The sequence below is a fragment of the Simochromis diagramma genome, unplaced genomic scaffold, assembly GCF_900408965.1.
Source record: "Simochromis diagramma unplaced genomic scaffold, fSimDia1.1 OVJJ01000463.1, whole genome shotgun sequence".
Lineage (NCBI taxonomy): Eukaryota > Metazoa > Chordata > Actinopteri > Cichliformes > Cichlidae > Simochromis > Simochromis diagramma.
Genome location: NW_024386941.1, coordinates 1,904,306 through 1,921,904, shown reverse-complemented (window position 1 = coordinate 1,921,904; position 17,599 = coordinate 1,904,306). Strand labels below are relative to the sequence as shown.

At 40.7% G+C, this 17,599-nt stretch overlaps 1 protein-coding gene across 9 annotated transcripts in view; it reads left to right on the top strand.

Annotated features, from left to right (window-relative positions):
* The window catches only part of ryr1b (ryanodine receptor 1b (skeletal)), a 65,225-nt gene that overhangs the window by 23,805 nt on the left and 23,821 nt on the right, over positions 1 to 17,599 (top strand). For all 9 annotated transcript variants that reach the window (XM_040037679.1, XM_040037672.1, XM_040037680.1 and 6 more), the window contains 43 exons: positions 331 to 505; positions 648 to 856; positions 936 to 1,282; positions 1,562 to 1,697; positions 1,837 to 1,997; positions 3,786 to 3,948; positions 4,041 to 4,127; positions 4,463 to 4,689; positions 5,057 to 5,501; positions 5,585 to 6,148; positions 6,296 to 6,496; positions 6,839 to 6,947; positions 7,035 to 7,181; positions 7,302 to 7,575; positions 7,715 to 7,832; positions 7,941 to 8,073; positions 8,294 to 8,388; positions 8,473 to 8,608; positions 8,693 to 8,876; positions 9,016 to 9,127; positions 9,252 to 9,372; positions 9,470 to 9,639; positions 9,796 to 10,016; positions 10,246 to 10,336; positions 10,419 to 10,559; positions 10,650 to 10,813; positions 11,546 to 11,624; positions 11,703 to 11,792; positions 12,020 to 12,172; positions 12,355 to 12,432; positions 12,540 to 12,615; positions 12,700 to 12,823; positions 12,917 to 13,032; positions 13,151 to 13,218; positions 13,417 to 13,538; positions 13,809 to 13,858; positions 14,614 to 14,674; positions 14,786 to 14,912; positions 15,006 to 15,114; positions 15,210 to 15,291; positions 15,477 to 15,607; positions 15,732 to 16,052; positions 16,208 to 16,448. In XM_040037679.1, the coding sequence (XP_039893613.1) occupies positions 331 to 505; positions 648 to 856; positions 936 to 1,282; positions 1,562 to 1,697; positions 1,837 to 1,997; positions 3,786 to 3,948; positions 4,041 to 4,127; positions 4,463 to 4,689; positions 5,057 to 5,501; positions 5,585 to 6,148; positions 6,296 to 6,496; positions 6,839 to 6,947; positions 7,035 to 7,181; positions 7,302 to 7,575; positions 7,715 to 7,832; positions 7,941 to 8,073; positions 8,294 to 8,388; positions 8,473 to 8,608; positions 8,693 to 8,876; positions 9,016 to 9,127; positions 9,252 to 9,372; positions 9,470 to 9,639; positions 9,796 to 10,016; positions 10,246 to 10,336; positions 10,419 to 10,559; positions 10,650 to 10,813; positions 11,546 to 11,624; positions 11,703 to 11,792; positions 12,020 to 12,172; positions 12,355 to 12,432; positions 12,540 to 12,615; positions 12,700 to 12,823; positions 12,917 to 13,032; positions 13,151 to 13,218; positions 13,417 to 13,538; positions 13,809 to 13,858; positions 14,614 to 14,674; positions 14,786 to 14,912; positions 15,006 to 15,114; positions 15,210 to 15,291; positions 15,477 to 15,607; positions 15,732 to 16,052; positions 16,208 to 16,448 (6,959 nt within the window). The remainder of the gene's footprint in view (positions 1 to 330; positions 506 to 647; positions 857 to 935; positions 1,283 to 1,561; positions 1,698 to 1,836; positions 1,998 to 3,785; positions 3,949 to 4,040; positions 4,128 to 4,462; positions 4,690 to 5,056; positions 5,502 to 5,584; positions 6,149 to 6,295; positions 6,497 to 6,838; positions 6,948 to 7,034; positions 7,182 to 7,301; positions 7,576 to 7,714; positions 7,833 to 7,940; positions 8,074 to 8,293; positions 8,389 to 8,472; positions 8,609 to 8,692; positions 8,877 to 9,015; positions 9,128 to 9,251; positions 9,373 to 9,469; positions 9,640 to 9,795; positions 10,017 to 10,245; positions 10,337 to 10,418; positions 10,560 to 10,649; positions 10,814 to 11,545; positions 11,625 to 11,702; positions 11,793 to 12,019; positions 12,173 to 12,354; positions 12,433 to 12,539; positions 12,616 to 12,699; positions 12,824 to 12,916; positions 13,033 to 13,150; positions 13,219 to 13,416; positions 13,539 to 13,808; positions 13,859 to 14,613; positions 14,675 to 14,785; positions 14,913 to 15,005; positions 15,115 to 15,209; positions 15,292 to 15,476; positions 15,608 to 15,731; positions 16,053 to 16,207; positions 16,449 to 17,599) is intronic.

The window sequence follows — 17,599 nt, the reverse complement described above, 5'->3', positions numbered from 1 at the left end:
ACATTACAAATTGAATTTAGACTTGTTAACTTGGTCTATAAAAAATTATATTGTGTAAATGTTTTCTAAATCATTCACATCTTTTTGAATGGGTGACGTGGATCTCAAACTATTAGAAATATTGAATTTTGAGGAGGAAAGTTCTTTAAGTTGTAGGAATAGAAAAACTGTCTTTATTATTTTTGTATAGCTAGGAGAAGGTCAAGGTATCGTAAACCTGAGGCAAGATGTATTAGTCATTAGCTAAAAAAAGGTTACTGTAGCTGGTGGAAATGATGTCTCTGTTTTTGTGGAAATAGGTAATATTTTATTTGTTGTAACCTCTTCCAGGCCCAGCGATGGCATATTGGCAATGAACCATTTGGCCGCCAGTGGCAGTCTGGTGATGTCGTTGGCTGTATGATAGACCTGACTGAGATGAACATCATGTTCACGCTCAATGGAGAAATGTTGATCAGTGACTCAGGCTCAGAGATGGCTTTCAAAGATATTGAAATTGGGGATGGTGAGAACTGTTTTTTTTATAGTACCAGCATTAGCACCAATAACTAAAAGTTACTGGTGCTTTATTTTTTGCCAGTTTGCATTATAAGCAGCAGCTTGAAAAAACTATTAACTAATTTCTTCCCTTTCATGCTACCCATCAGGTTTTATTCCAGTGTGTACCCTGGGTCTATCTCAGGTTGGAAGGATTAATCTTGGTCAAAATGTCAGCAGCCTGCGCTATTTTGCCATTTGTGGCCTGCAGGAAGGATTTGAACCTTTTGCCATCAATATGAAGCGAGACATCACCATGTGGTTCAGTAAAAGTTTGCCCCAGTTTGGGCCTGTGCCTGCTGATCACAACCATATTGAGGTAACTATTCAGAGACATGTGTAAAGTTTAATAAAGTTAGAACTTCAAAATGAGTGATTTCTTCATTTTTGTCTCCTAGGTCTCCCGTGTTGACGGGACCGTGGACAGCGCCCCCTGTCTGAAGCTGACGCACAAGACGTTTGGGTCGCAGAATGCCAACACTGATATGATGTTCCTTAGACTCAGCATGCCTGTGCAGTTCCATGAGACCTTTAAGATCCCGGCAGGTACCACCCCTCTCACCCGTGCCCTTACTATACCTGAGGAGGAAGTCGCAGTGGTAGAACCTGACTCAGAGTTTGAAGTTTTGAAAAAGTCTGCCAGTCGCAAGGAGCAGGAAGAGGACAAGAAGGACCCCTCTGTGCCTAAGGAGATCTCCGTGGAAAATGAGAAGGACACAATGTCAGAAAAGGGAAAGAAAAAAGGGTAAGTTTGTCAGTTTGTCACTGCAAAATAATGAAAATCTTCTGGACTGTTATGGTTGCTGGTTTAATATAAATTAAACAGAACAATCTCAATCACCTTCTGTTTTATTCTATTTATTTGTTTTGTTTGATTTTACGAATATTTGTGCTACATACCAATAACTGAAGTTGTGATATTTGGCTTGTTCTTTTAGAATGAAATCCACTGAAACTGTAAAGCAGTTAGAAGCCTTTAAAAAAACACTAATTCCAAATGTTATTTATCTTCCGTGGACAACAGATTTTTCTCCAAAGCCAAGAAGGCAGCCATGACACCTCTTGCCCCTCCTCCTGCTCCTCCAACGGTGCCACGTTTGGTGGAAGACGTGGTCCCTGATGACAGAGATGATCCTGAGATCATCCAAAATACCACCACTGTGAGATTCACATTATTATTTGCTACAGTCACACATATTATTACCTGAGATTTTGTCAATTTGAATGATGGCTTTAAGTTTTCATGTAATCTGTAGATAATAAAATAATATGATTTCTTCTTTTTTCCCCCATCTTTAGTATTACTACTCTGTGAGGATCTTTGCTGGGCAGGAGCCGTCTGGTGTTTGGGTTGGCTGGGTCACTCCTGATTACCACATGTATGATCAAAACTTTGACCTCTCCAAGGTCCGCAGTGTCACTGTCACAGTGGGAGATGACAGAGGAAACATACATGACAGGTTAGTTTTTTTTCGTGCATAAATTTTTATTATTGCTGGCCAATCATTGAGGAAAACTTATAAATATATTTTTTATGTATTATTTATTTAATCTTAATTTAATCTAATGACATTTAGGCTAGATTTGTTTATTTAAATGCTGTGGAAGTAAAGACAAACAACACAAAGAAATTACAAATTAAATATGCCTTCATATTAATTTGCCATTGCACCTAAATGAATAAAGGGACCCATCAAGCTTATTTCCCGCTCCATATTTTTGTTCTGGGACTTCATTAGAGCAGCTTTATATGATTTACAGTGAAAAAAAAATTATGGATCTTACTTACTTTGAGATGCAGCCTCTCAGTTCATTATCTGTTTAAGCTCGTGTCTATTTAAGACCCCCTCATGCTAATTGCCCACTTTTCCTCGCCTGGCTGCTGCAAAAAGTCAATTTCTTATTCAAAGGAGCTTGCAAAGAAAAGCGTCTGGACTTCTTTAAGTTACTTGAAGACGTTTCACCTCTCATCCGAGAAGCTTCTTCAGTTCTAAGGTCAAATGGTGGAGAGTCCCAGATATAAACCTAGTGGGAGTTTCCCCCCACAGAGGGACAAAAGGACCCCTTGATGATCCTCTAATCGCCTGAGCCAAGGTGTGAAACTGAAGGACAGACGCAACAACATTGTCATCCCCTATGTAGCCGGTGTATCAGAAAAACTCAGGAGGGTTTTCTCCAAGCATGACATCCCGGTGCATTTCAGACCCACCAACACGCTCAGACAAAAACTGGTTCACCCGAAAGACAAAACGCCAAAACACAGACTTAACAATGTGGTGTTTGCTGTACAGTGCAGCGAGGAATGCCCAGACCTCTACATTGGAGAAACCAAACAGCCACTTCACAAGCGCATGGCACAACACAGAAGAGCCACCTCCACAGGACAAGACTTAGCTGTCCACCTGCATCTTAAGGATAAAGGACACTCTTTCGAGGATGCCAATGTTCACATTTTGGACAGAGAGGACAGATGGTTTGAAAGAGGAGTGAAAGAAGCCATCTATGTCCACTGTGAGCGACCATCTTTGAACAGAGGCGGTGGTTTACGACACCAACTGTCTGCCATCTATAATCCAGTTTTGAGATCCCTTCCCAGACGCCTTAACGCCCACTCACATCCTGGGCCATCTGACCTCAGGAAATCGCATGATAAGGTGGGGCCAGGTTTCACAATGAACTCACCCGAAACCCTGGCTGATTGGGACCCACACCCAGTTTCACACCTTGGCTCAGGCGATTAGAGGATCATCAGGGGGTCCTTTTGTCCCTCTGTGGGGGGATACTCCCACTAGGTTTATATCTGAGACTCTCCACCATTTGACCTTTAGAACTGAAGAAGCTTCTCGGATGAGAGGTGAAACGTCTTCAAGCAACTTAAAGAAGTCCAGACGCTTTTCTTTGCAAGCTCCTTTGACTACGATGACCTGGATGACTGAGAACCTTCACAGTCAATTTCTTATTCTTAAAAAACTCATATTTTGTACAAAATACAATCATCAGGTTACTTTTACATATGCTGAACTCATTATTTGAAGCTCTATTCATATTCACAGTGTATGACAGAAAATAAAATAAAGAAAATACAATTCAAAGTTAGTTAGGGTTCTATGTTGCTTACATCTACTTCTTTTTTTTGGTTTGTTAGTTACTGTAAAGAATTTGGATCAGCTGCAGTATTTCAATTGAGACAGCTGAGTTTAACTGGAGTAAGTTTCATTACAGCTGTGTTTCTTGCTCATTCTTTGCAGCATGAAGCACAGTAATTGTTACATGGTGTGGGGAGGGGACCTGGTCAGCAATCAACAGACCCGCTTTAGCCAGGAGGACATGGTGATTGGCTGCCTTGTTGATCTGGCGACAGGTCTAATGACTTTTACGGCAAATGGAAAGGAGATTAATACTTTCTACCAGGTAAGGGAAAGTCAAATAGATTTATCTGTGTTTTTTATTCTTTGCTTTAAATGTATCCTGATGAGCTATGTGACAACGCTATGTTCTGTCAGGTGGAGCCGAACACCAAACTCTTCCCTGCAGTTTTCGTTCAGCCGTTCAGTCAGAACATGGTGCAGCTAGAGTTGGGCAAACTCAAGGTCAGATGGAACGATTTTCACTCTTTTTTGCAGCTGCCTTTTCTTAAAGTGTCACCAATTTAGAAATGTATGGTAATGTAAGTCAGACCCACGTTGGTGGTCTTTGGGAGTGGAGCACGGTCCAATCTTGCATTGTAATTCTCCTACTTATCTCTTTTAATATTGGACCATTCATCATTTATTAATGATGATGTTTGGTGTTTTTAATAAAATGAACCACTATTTTTTTTTACCTGTACCTTCACATCTGAATTTCTGTATTTTTCAAATCTAGTTGAATTTATTTTTTCCTTCAAATGACAGTAAACTCACCTCTACTGTATCTCTCATATCAGAACATCATGCCTATCTCAGCTGCGATGTTCCGCAGTGAACGTAACAATCCAGTCCCTCAGTGCCCCCCGAGGCTGGATGTCCAGATGCTGACTCCAGTTATCTGGAGTCGTATGCCAAATCACTTCCTCAAACCAGAGATGGGCAAAGTAAATGAGCGGTTAGGCTGGATGGTGGAGTGTGTTGAACCTCTCATCATGATGGCACTGCACATCCCAGAGGAGAACAGGTCAGAAACAGAATGTCGATGCAGAAAACTCTTAAGTTTAGAGTTTTCATATAGCATTTCTGACATTCCTGCTATAAATAATTGAGATAGCAGCAGATCAGCAATCCCTACATCTTTTAACTTTATCATTGCAAATGTCAGTTACTTGTTATACCCGATGTATTTAGAGATGTCAGAGGAAGAAGCTATTTTCTTTTTTCCGCATTAAGAGAGCTGAAAACCAAAAAATACATTTTTTTTATCATGAGAGTGTGATTTAAGAAAGGGAAGGTAAATATATAGAGCGATTAACATATAGTTATTACAAAAGATTTGTCATGATCATATAATGCATACAATGCAATGAAGTTGACTTTTTTTTCCACAGATGTATTGATATCCTGGAGCTGTCAGAGCGTCAGGATCTGATGAAGTTCCACTATCATACACTCATGCTCTACTGTGCTGTGTGCGCACTTGGGAACAACCGAGTTGCTCATGCATTATGCAGTCATGTGGATGAATCCCAGCTTTTCTATGCTATTGAGAACACCTACCTACCTGGACCTCTTCGCAGCGGCTTCTATGATCTGCTTATCAGCATTCATCTGGAATCAGCAAAACGGGCACGCTTGGGAACCAACAGGGAATTCATCGTTCCCATGACCGAAGAGACCCTCAGCATCAAGCTCTATCCTGATGCAATAAAAGCCCACTCCTTACCTGGTGTTGGTCTCACTACCTGCTTACGGCCAAAGCTGCATTTCTCATCCATCAACTTTGTTGGCACAGACCCTGATTTGTACACCATTAGTCCCGTCTTTCCTCTACAGGTAAGAAACAGGAGACAAGGTGCATTAAACCAAAAATCTTAAATGTTTTCTGCCTTTACTTACTTGTTATTTTGCTTCTGTAGGAGCTGAAAACAAAGGCGATTAACATGTTACGAGAGGCTGTGCTGGATGGTAGCCAGGCCATGCGGGATCCAGTAGGAGGCAGTGTAGAGTTCCACTTTGTCCCAATCTTGAAGCTAATCAGTACACTGCTTATTATGGGCATCTTCAATGATGATGACACCAAGCACATTCTCAAGATGATCGATCCCAATGTTTTCAGTGGAAAGGAAGGGGAGGAAGCTGAAGAGGGTGGAGCTGCTGAAGGAGAAATTGAGGAAAAGAAGGAGGAGGAATCGGAAGAAGCAGCTGAAGACGAGCTTGAGGATGAAGGGGTTGGGGATGAGGAAGAGGAGGAGCTAAAAGAGCTGGAGAAACGAGAGGGTGAGGAGGAAGAGGCTGAGCCCAAGGAAGAAGGAGAAGAGGAGGAAAAGGACAAAGAAGAGGCTAAGAGAGGAAAGGTAGATGGAGAGAAAGCAGAGGAAGAGAAGGAGTCAGAGGCAGTGGAAGCAGAAGCACAGGAGGAAGACGAGGGTCTGGAGGAAGGACTGCTACAGATGACGCTGCCAGAGTCTGTCAAACTGCAGGTCATTGTGATGTTTAAACTCTGACTGCTTTACAGTTTTACAACTGATGTGGATAATTGTGTCAGAGGATCTCATATCATAAATTGTTTTGTTTTTTTAAATTCTAAGCATTAGAACTTATGTTCCTGTCTCACCTTGCTCTTTCAGATGTGCACACTCCTGCAGTACTTCTGCGATTGCGAGCTGAGACACAGGGTGGAAGCCATTGTAGCATTCTCAGACCAGTTTGTCCATGATGTTAAGAGCAATCAACGTGTCCGTTACAACCAGCTAATGAGAGCCTTCACCATGTCAGCTGCTGAGACTGCACGCAAGACCCGGGAGTTCCGCTCGCCTCCACAGGACCAGGTAATAACTAATATTATCACACTAAACAAATGTCTCATAGACTCCAGGTTTGAATTAATTTAGATGGTATTTCTTAGTTGATATTCATCTTTGAAAAGTAAAAACTTACACTGAGAACAGTGTAACTTAACAGTTTATCATCAGATCTAAGGATTTAAAGATTAATTCTAATGATTAAGTACAAACCATGTACTTGATGAATTAATTATTAGTTCTTGAGATCTGATGATAAACTGTTAAGTTTCCCATATGCTGTTCAGACGACAACAAAACAAACCATATTTATAGCAAAAGACACACAAAATATCCTGATATAGCTGCTATAATGTGCTCTCTGTTAAGGTTCTTATGCTAACGAACTTCAAACACTTGGAGGATGAAGATTCTCCAGTTCCCGAGGACGTGCGGGAAACACTGGCAGAATTCCACAATGACCTCTTGCTTCACTGTGGTGAGCATTTTTGTGTAATTATGAATTTCTTCAGGTGTGAAAAGCTGTTTATGGGTGTTTAATGCTGTTGTCACATTTTTACCATAGGTATACATATTGAGGAGGAACCAGAGGAGGAGGAGGTGGACACTTCACTGAGGGGCAGACTTGTTAGTCTGGTAGACAAGGTTAAAAGCCTCCGTAAGAAGAAGGAGGAGGAGGAAAAGCCAGAGGTGGAGGAAGAAGCAAAACCCAGTAAGATTAACACTTAGATTACCTGTGAAACAGTTGAAGGACCCGATCTGCATTTTCTTTTTAGCTTTAGGGTAAGAGTTAAATTGAGTTTATAACACGCTCTTCCTTCATTTCACCCAGGCACCCTTCAGGAGCTGATCTCCCACACCATGATCCACTGGGCTCAGGAGTCTTTTGTTCAGAACCCTGAGCTGGTGCGACTGATGTTCAGCCTTCTACACCGACTGTACGACGGTCTTGGCGAGCTGATCCGAGCACTGCCCAAAGCATATGCCATCAATGCCGTGTCCGTTCAGGACACCATGGAACTACTTGAGTGTTTGGGACAAATCCGATCACTGCTCATCGTCCAGATGGGTCCTGAAGAGGAGCGGCTTATGATCCAGAGCATTGGGTTAGTGTGGGGGATAAATAGTGTATACTTTGGAATTTAGAGTTAGTTTGTTACATTTTGAGTTATAATAATAGAACATGTGATGTTATTTTACTAAGTAATGTAACACCGATGTATGGCTTCTGTTTTTTTTTTCCAGAAATATCATGAATAACAAGGTGTTCTACCAACACCCCAATCTGATGAGAGCTCTGGGTATGCATGAGACTGTGATGGAAGTGATGGTCAACGTGTTAGGTGGAGGAGGAGATTCGAAGGTAACTGTGATTTCTTCAAGTCTTTCACTTTTCAGGCCTGCAATTTATAACACAGCACACATCAGACATTATGCATCTGAGAAAAATGTTTGTTTTTTTCTTGCCCAGGAGATTCGATTCCCCCAAATGGTGACCAGCTGCTGTCGTTTCCTGTGTTACTTCTGCCGTATCAGCCGACAGAACCAGCGTTCTATGTTTGACCATCTGAGCTACCTGTTGCAGAACAGCGGCATCGGCTTGGGTGAGTCCTCTGTTACACTGTTTACTGTACTCTGTGTATGGCTTATTATGGACAGATTTTATTTTTAAATGTTTTTTATTTTGAATAATCATGAAACAATTACAATAAAATTTAATTCACTGAAGCATGCAGGTAAGACGTTTCTAAATGAGTTTTAATGAGCTGGAATCTTTATACCAGGTGATGAATGAATAAACTCACTGATTATATCCCTATGTAGGCATGCGTGGATCCACACCCCTGGATGTGGCTGCAGCCTCCTGTATTGACAATAATGAGCTGGCCTTGGCTTTACAAGAGCAGGAGCTGGAAATGGTTAGAGAGAAAAAATGTTTTTAAAAAAGGCTATAGTGGAACTGTTATCTGATAATCTCTCCTTTTGGTACTCACACGAGGTAGGTGGTGACATACTTGGCAGGCTGTGGACTGCAGATGTGTCCAATGCTCTTGTCTAAGGGCTACCCTGACATTGGCTGGAATCCTTGTGGCGGAGAGAGATACCTGGATTTCCTCCGCTTTGCTGTCTTCGTTAATGGTTGGCTTTGATTATTATATAATGATGAGATTTGTAAGTAGTCGCCACTAATATTTACCTCCTCCTACAACCTACTCCCCTTAGGAGAAAGCGTGGAAGAGAATGCCACCGTTGTGGTGCGTCTGCTCATCCGTCGCCCTGAGTGCTTTGGCCCAGCCCTGAGAGGAGAGGGTGGTAATGGCCTGCTGGCTGCAATGGAGGAGGCCATCAAGATATCAGAGGATCCGGCAAGAGATGGGCCCACTGTTAAGAAAGACAGGCGCTTCATGTAAGGGCTGGCGCAGTGGCAGTGAATTCGATTTTTGTTGACAAAGTAACACCAACTAACAGCTTAGACAAATCACTGTGTAGTTTCACAGCAGCACAACAAATTTTCTTATAGAAAATAACATTATCTGGATTGGCAGGTTTGGTGGTGAGGAACAGCACGAGGAGAACCGTGTGCATCTGGGAAATGCCATCATGTCCTTTTACTCGGCTCTCATTGATCTGCTGGGTCGCTGTGCCCCAGAGATGCATGTAAGTAGAGCAGCTTTTAACATATTTCTATCCCTCAAACCTCCAGGAAGAGTGGATCTGTGGGTGTTTGATTTGTAGGAGTTAGTTTCATATAGCACAACTTAAATATTTTTTTTATTTGTAGCTGATCCAAGCGGGTAAGGGTGAAGCTCTAAGAATCAGGGCCATCCTGAGGTCTCTGGTGCCTATAGAGGACCTGGTTGGAGTAATCAGCTTACCTGTGCAGATTCCAGCATATGGCAAAGGTTGGATAAAAAGTTGTGCTGATATATGGATGTTTTGTAATAATTTACAAAATGTGGCGCCCTACTTCATAAGGCTTTTTTTCCTATCTAACCACAGATGGCCAGATTATTGAGCCCAAGATGTCTGCCAGTTTTGTGCCAGACCACAAGGCCTCCATGGTGCTCTTCCTCGACAGAGTGTACGGTATTGATAACCAGGACTTCCTGCTTCATGTGCTTGAGGTTGGCTTCTTGCCTGACATGAGAGCTGCAGCTTCTCTGGATACGGTGAGAAAAAAAAGGCACAGACCTAACAGATAAAATTTCCAAAGTCTGCATATTGATGTAATTTGCTATAGATTCCCTTTGATATAGATAATGTATCCGTCTGTCTTTAAGGTAATGCAGTGAGTCTAAGCAGTTTTTTGTCTTCTCTGATTTTAGGCGGCATTCAGCACAACTGAAATGGCCTTGGCTCTGAACCGCTACCTCTGTTCGGCTGTACTGCCTCTTCTTACAAAGTGTGCTCCATTGTTTGCTGGAACAGACCACCGGGCCATCATGATCGACTCCATGCTCCACACAATTTATCGCCTGTCTCGTGGCCGAGCCCTTACCAAGGCTCAGAGGGATGTTATAGAGGAGTGTCTCATGTCCCTCTGCAAGTCAGTATTTAAAAAACCCTCTCTGTATAGCAAATGCTAAATAAGCAAGCTGAATAACTCCAAAAAGGAAGCCTTTATTTTCTATTTGTTTAACCTTTATTCAGCCTGGGGAGGTTTTCGAGACATTATCTCTTTTACAAGAAAGATCTAATGATAACGGCAAATTCACAACAAATTACAAACTTTGAAGTGAATGATGACAGTTTTAAACTTACGGTGATATCCACAGATACCTTCGACCCTCTATGCTGCAGCATTTGCTTAGACGGCTGGTGTTTGACGTACCCATCCTCAATGAATATGCAAAGATGCCTCTCAAGGTGAGTCTTCTGTATAACAGTGTTCTGTTTTTTTGTTTATATAATCTAATTTTTATATCACATATTAATTGAATTGCTTCAGCTGCTGACCAATCACTATGAGCGCTGTTGGAAGTACTACTGCTTGCCAAATGGATGGGCGAACTTTGGGGTGACTTCTGAGGAGGAGCTGCATCTTTCTCGAAAACTCTTTTGGGGAATCTTCGAGTCGTTGGCACACAAGGTGGGAGATGTTGTTAACCTTCCATAAGTGCACATCGTTTAAGTTAAGGAATTACTAACTTGGCTTCTCTAATATGAATTTAAATTCTAGAAATTTGATGCAGAGCTCTTCAAGATTGCCATGCCCTGCCTCTGTGCTATAGCTGGAGCCATCCCCCCTGACTATGTGGATGCCAGCTACTCCTCTCACACTGAGAAAAAGGCCTCTGTGGATGCTGAAGGCAACTTTGATCCAAAACCAGTAGAGACCACCAAGTGAGAACTGAAAGAAAGACTGTTTGATGTTATTTTAGTGCATTATTGCTTTTGGAAGAGAGTCAACGTGTACCTTGTCAGTGATGGATAGTTATAATTACATATTTACAGATTTTTTAAAGATTGTTTCCATTTTCAGTTTTATTTGTCATATGCAAGCTAGCACAGGGTCTATGGAACGCCAGGACTGCCATAATGAATGAATGAATGAATTAAATACACCATTAAATAATTAATTTAATGTGTCAATAATTGAAAATAATTCATTAAAATGGGAAATAATTGATTACATAAATATTTTTGACACATTTAATTAATTATTTATTTATTTCCAATTTTAATCAATTATTGCCACAATTAATACATTTTTTAATGGTGTATTTAATTAATTCATTATGTCAGTCCTGGCACTCCATAAGGGTCAACATTGCAATATAATGTATTTGACGAGCAGCAGACAGTCACTCAGCAGTAATATATATATATATATATATATATATATATATATATATATATATATATATATATATATATATATATATATATATATACGTATACACACACACACACACACACACACACACACACATCTATCTATCTATCTATCTATCTGCTTCTGAGTGCATCTTACATGACACTACACTGTAATTTCTATAAAGTCATAGTGGCATTCTGAAGTTAAGTTTACATATTAGATTATTTGAGTAACAGTAAATATGACTAAATTTTCAGCACTATCATCCCAGAGAGACTGGATCCTTTCATCAACAAGTATGCAGAACACACTCATGATAAATGGGCTTTTGAAAAGGTCAGTAATAAGGGAATAATGTAAGCAATAATGTTTTTTAAAGTATTGCTTGTAATAATTGCTTAAATCATTTTTCAGATTCAGAACAACTGGACGTATGGAGAGGTGCTAGATGAGAATGCTAAGACTCACCCGATGCTCCGGCCATACAAAACATTCTCTGAAAAGGTAATGATTTTTCACTTGTTTTAGTCTGAAGCTTGAAATTCTGAACACTTAATCGTATCTAACCTTTTGTAGTAACCCTGTGTTCCATTAAATATGAGGTTGCCAGATCTTCTTAATTAGTATTCATTACCCCTGAACCTTTTGACTATTTTTGCATGATTATTGTTATGGGCATTCATAGTATAGCTTAGTTGTTAATTGTAAAGCCCTCTACCTTCTTTTCTCAGGACAAGGAGATTTATCGTTGGCCCATTAAAGAATCCGTCAAAGCTATGCTAGCATGGGAGTGGACCATAGAGAAAGCAAGGGATGGAGAAGGAGAAGTCGAGAAAAAGGCCGCCGCCACCACCGCCACGCGCAAAATCTCTCAAACTGCTCAGGTAAAAGTCCATATAGGAATGCAAGGTTTTTACATAAGTGTAAAAACAGAACATTCGTGGATCATGCAAAATGAATTTTCTCTTGGCCTAATTAAATTGGGGAAACAATGGAGTTTCTCTTTTACTGAAAAACTTCACATGGACACTGTTACACACAAGATCTTTTTTTAAATTGTCTTCAGGCCACTTATGATCCGAGTCACGGATACAGCCCTCAGCCAGTAGACATCTCAGGAATGGCCCTCTCCAGAGAGCTGCAAGTATGTCTCTTCTGGTCAGATTTTCCCCAGCATTTATAGGTCACACAAGTTGCTCACATACCTTTAAAGAACTAGGTAGAATAATTATTTATTTTATTTCCACATAGTCTATGGCTGAACAGCTAGCAGAAAACTATCACAACACCTGGGGCAGGAAGAAGAAGTTGGAGCTACAGTCCAAAGGCAAGAGTAGTTTTTATTACAGTAAACTGGGAGTTTTCTTTTTAATGATATGTTGATTTAAAAAATGACTTGTGCCCTTGCTAGGTGGTGGTACTCATCCTTTGCTCGTGCCTTATGACACATTGACGGCTAAGGAGAAGGCCAGAGACAGGGAGAAAGCCCAGGATCTGCTCAAGTTCCTCCAGCTTAATGGATACGCTGTGACGAGGTAAGCCGGAGCTCTCAGAGTTTAAGATTAGAGCTATCCGTTTTTCTCTTTCAACTCCTTCCATATTTCCTCCATCTTTTTTTCCACTCCTAGAGGTCTAAAGGATATGGAACAGGACATCTCCTCCATTGAAAAGCGTTTTGCTTATGGCTTCCTTCAGAAGCTTCTTAAATGGATGGACATTGCCCAGGAATTCATCGCTCATCTTGGTACTGTGATTGAACACATAGATGATTTTTATACTTATACTGTGTGCACTGCTGTTTAGACCAGAAATAAAGTCAGAAGTGGTTTAATTATTATTTTTATTTTTATTTTTTCTAACAGAGGCTGTAGTTAGCAGCGGTAGAGTGGAAAAGTCACCACACGAACAAGAAATCAAATTCTTTGCCAAGGTGAGCTTCTTTATTCGTCGTACTTTTTTTTCCGTGGATGTCAGAGGGTGATAGTTGTAACAGAATCCTGTGCTGAAGTTTGTAGGGACTGAAAAAATTGCCACAATTTGTGATTTTGAGAAACGCCTTTTATTCTGTAGCTTTACTAAGCAGATACTATTTATAATTGGATATTTTATGCTGGGTTCTTTTTTATAGATCCTCTTGCCGCTGGTAAATCAGTACTTCAAGAACCACTGCCTGTACTTTCTCTCCACTCCTGCCAAAGTATTGGGCAGTGGAGGTCATTCCTCAAATAAAGAGAAGGAGATGATTGCGAGGTATGTGTCATAAAACCATATATTTTTAAAAAATCAATCTTACCTTGAATTATGTGTCCTGAAAAAATTGGCATTTCCTTTCCCTCTCGGACAGTGTGATAGTATCTGTCCTCTCCTTCCATGTCCCTCCATCTTTCCCCTGTTGTGTGATATCCATGATCTCCTTTACTTTCCTTTTGCTTTATGTGTACTTCAAACATTTTTCCTGCCTTGTTTCCCCTTACTATACTCCCTTCCTCTCTCCCTTCCTCTTTTCTCCTCCTACCTCAGTATCTTCTGTAAGTTGGCTGCTTTGGTGAGGCACAGAGTATCTCTTTTTGGTAAGGAAATTGCATGATGTCATGCCCTGTCACCATCTCTGTATTTGTTTTCCTGTGTAATTTCTCTCTATTACAGCGTTTTATTTTTTTGCTTCTTCCTCCTCCCTACCTTTACTTTACATACTAATCAAACTAATAAATCATCGTTACCTCCTCCTAACTTACCAGTTCTTCTCTTCTCTGTCTTTAGCTCAGCTTTTGCTTGGCTTTAATGTTTGCTGTAGTTTGTCTTTGATTTAAAAGGTATCCACAAAGTTAGCATGAATGTCTGTGACGGCGTCAGATATCCACTGGTACTGTACTGCAGCTTTGTCGTGTGTTATCATCCTGGCTTATATGAGACAATGAATGCTTTGTTGTCATTTTACTCCCCTTCACCACCATATGTCTTAAGTAGACTGTCATTGTTACATGGCCAGTGGACAGGTGAGCTTGTCTTGCCAGCACAATGTGATCTTCCACTTTAAACGTGCCTAAATAAAACTCTGTGATGGTGGCATTGCACTTAAGAAACTGTTTTTTAACAACTTTTTATGCTTTTCTTAAATAATAATTATTGTTGTTTCAGCTATGTATTTAACATTTGTGATTCAGAAGATTCAGACTTTACCGTTGTAGTGTAATTGTGAGTTTGCTCAATATTTCCCAACAAACTTTATACCAGGTTTAGAGCTAATTGTGGCATTTGCAGTAATTTGGGCTCTTGTAGAGCTGAAGGATAGCACTGACAATGCACCTTTTTGTTATGTTTTCAGGAACGGATGCCCCTGCAGTGGTAAACTGCCTGCACATTCTCTCACGATCACTGGATGCCAGGTAGATCACAATATACCCATAAAACATTCCTATTGCTCCTCAAGCAAAGAGAAAATAGAAACAAACTGTCTGAGATTTTTAGAAAAACTTTTTCTCTGTGTATTCTTTAAGGACTGTTATGAAATCAGGCCCTGAGATTGTGAAAGCCGGCCTGCGTCAGTTCTTTGAGAGCGCTGCGGATGACATTGAGAAGATGGTTGAAAATCTGAAACTGGGCAAGGTGTCCAGTCGAAACCAGGTCAGAGAGGGTTTTCTTTTCTTTTTGCTCACTAAACAAATGTGTTCATGTTTTTCTTGTGAACTGAAATCTGTATTTGTGTGTTGTTTACAGGTTAAGGGTGTAGCACAGAATATCAACTACACCACCACTGCCCTGCTGCCAGTCCTCACTTCACTGTTTGACCACATTGCCCAACACCAGTTTGGTGATGATGTCATGAGTAAGTAGAATGCTTTTGTCCTTTAAATGAACCATTAATGACTTGTTACTCTGGACCAACTCAGAGCTAATGAAGTCTCTTCTCGACATTCTCAGTGGACGACTTGCAGATATCCTGCTATCGTCTAATGTGCAGCATCTACTCTTTGGGCACTGTGAAGACTCCACATGTGGAGAAGTGAGTAGAGACATGGTCTAAAAAAAAGCCTGGAACTAGTTTTACTTTTTTCATTATATATCAGATATCATAACAAGAAACATTTATTTTTCTTTATGCGCATGTATTCTTTCAAAGGTTGATTTTGCATGTGTTATTTCATACAGACATCTTATGAGTATGCATGTTTTTTCCTTCCTTTGCAGACAGCGACCAGCTCTTGGCGAGTGTTTGGCCCACTTAGCAGCTGCTATGCCGGTAGCCTTTCTTGAACCAGTGCTAAATGAATTCAACTCATTTTCTGTTTACACGACCAAGACTCCTAGAGAGAGAGCAAGTGAGTTTTGCTGTCTTCTTTTACCTTTATGATTCATTTTACATGCTTCAAACTATTAGATAGTGTTCATGCTGAGTTATTTTTCATGTCCGTGATTTCACTCGTCTTTTCTCTCCCCGCTTAGTTCTTGGTCTTCCCAATCAAGTAGAAGAGCTGTGTCCTGACATCCCAGAACTGGAGATTCTGATGAAAGAGATCCATGACCTGGCTGAGTCTGGAGCTCGCTACACAGAAATGCCCCATGTGATTGAGATCACCTTGCCCATGCTGTGCAACTATCTCCCGCGCTGGTGGGAGAGAGGCCCAGAGAACTTCCCCGAGCAGGACGGCCAGCTCTGCACCGCTGTCACCTCCGAGCAACTCAACCAGCTGCTGGGTAGCATCATGAAGATTGTGGTTAACAACCTGGGTATAGATGAAGCCTCTTGGATGAAAAGATTAGCAGGTTAGTGACCAGAGGATTTACAATAAGCCAAAATAATGTCACGTGACACACAGCTATAGTATTGCAGCATATCATAATGTGTAAACAGCTACATTTTCACATGTTACACAACTATTATTTGGAGATGACTGGCAAATGTTTTGTGCCTTGTCCAGTGTTCGCTCAGCCCATTGTCAGCAGGGCTAAACCAGAGATGCTTAAATCCCACTTTATCCCAACCATGGAAAAGCTGAAGAAGCGTGCAGCAAAGGTGGTGGCAGAGGAGGATCATCTGCGCATGGAGGGCAAAACAGAGGTGGACAGCGAAAACGGGACCATTCGAGATGAGTTTGCTGTACTCTGTCGGGACTTGTACGCTCTCTACCCTTTGCTCATTCGCTACGTGGACAACAACAGGTAGCTGAGATTAGCAGCACCTTTATATGAAACACATTTCTGCTTCAGTTTTCTTTTTTTATTGAAATTTGAAATTTAGGGGAGCATAATATGACGCTTTTTTGTCTTGCAATGAGGCACAATGTTGTTATTGAGGCAGAGGGATGGAACCAGGGAACTTAACCTACACTAAATAATAAATTCAAAATCTGAGATAAATTAGAATGTAGCAACTATCGCCCAATCAGTGTATTGAATATTGACTACAAGTTGTTCACATCTATTATCTCTAAGAGACTAGAAATGATATTACCTAGGTTAATACATAATGACCAAACGGGTTTTATTAAACATAGACAGGCCCAGGACAACATCAGAAAGGTTTTGCACATATTGCGGCAAGTTGACAAACAAAAATTAGAGACCTTAGTGTTAAGCTTAGATGCCGAGAAGGCGTTTGACTCAGTGAGATGGTCCTTTTTATACAAAGTGCTTGAGAAGTTTAATTTTGATAAATCTATAATTGATATTATCTCAGAGTTATACAACAAACCAACAGCTAAAATCAAAATCAATGGGGACCTCACCGAATCATTTATACTGGAACGAGGGACACGACAGGGTTGCTGCATTTCACCGCTGCTTTTTGCTTTGTTTATAGAACCATTAAGTCAGTGGATTAGGCAGAGTCAGCATATAACAGGAGTACGAACGCCAGGAGGGGAACAGAAATTAGCATTATTTGCTGACGACTTACTTTTAACATTAACCTGTCCCTCACAGGCACTCCCCCATCTCATGGAAGCACTATCACAGTACGGTTCTTTATCCGGATATAAGGTCAATATAAATAAAACGCAGGTATTAACTTTAAATTATGAACCACCAGTCAAAATCAAGAATCGTTATTAATGGAAATGGGATGCAGATACCATTAGGTATTTAGGGGTGGTAATACATCGTGACTTCACCAAAATGTTCAATGCCAATTATGCCCCTCAAAATGAATCCATAAAATCAGATATACAAAGATGGAACACTATTCCATTTCTGGACCTACACTCCAGGATTGAATCAATCAGATTAAATATTCTTCCCCAACTGCTGTATTTGTTTCAGTCTCTACCGATTACCATACCACAAAAACAGTTTGCGGTATGGGATAGAACATT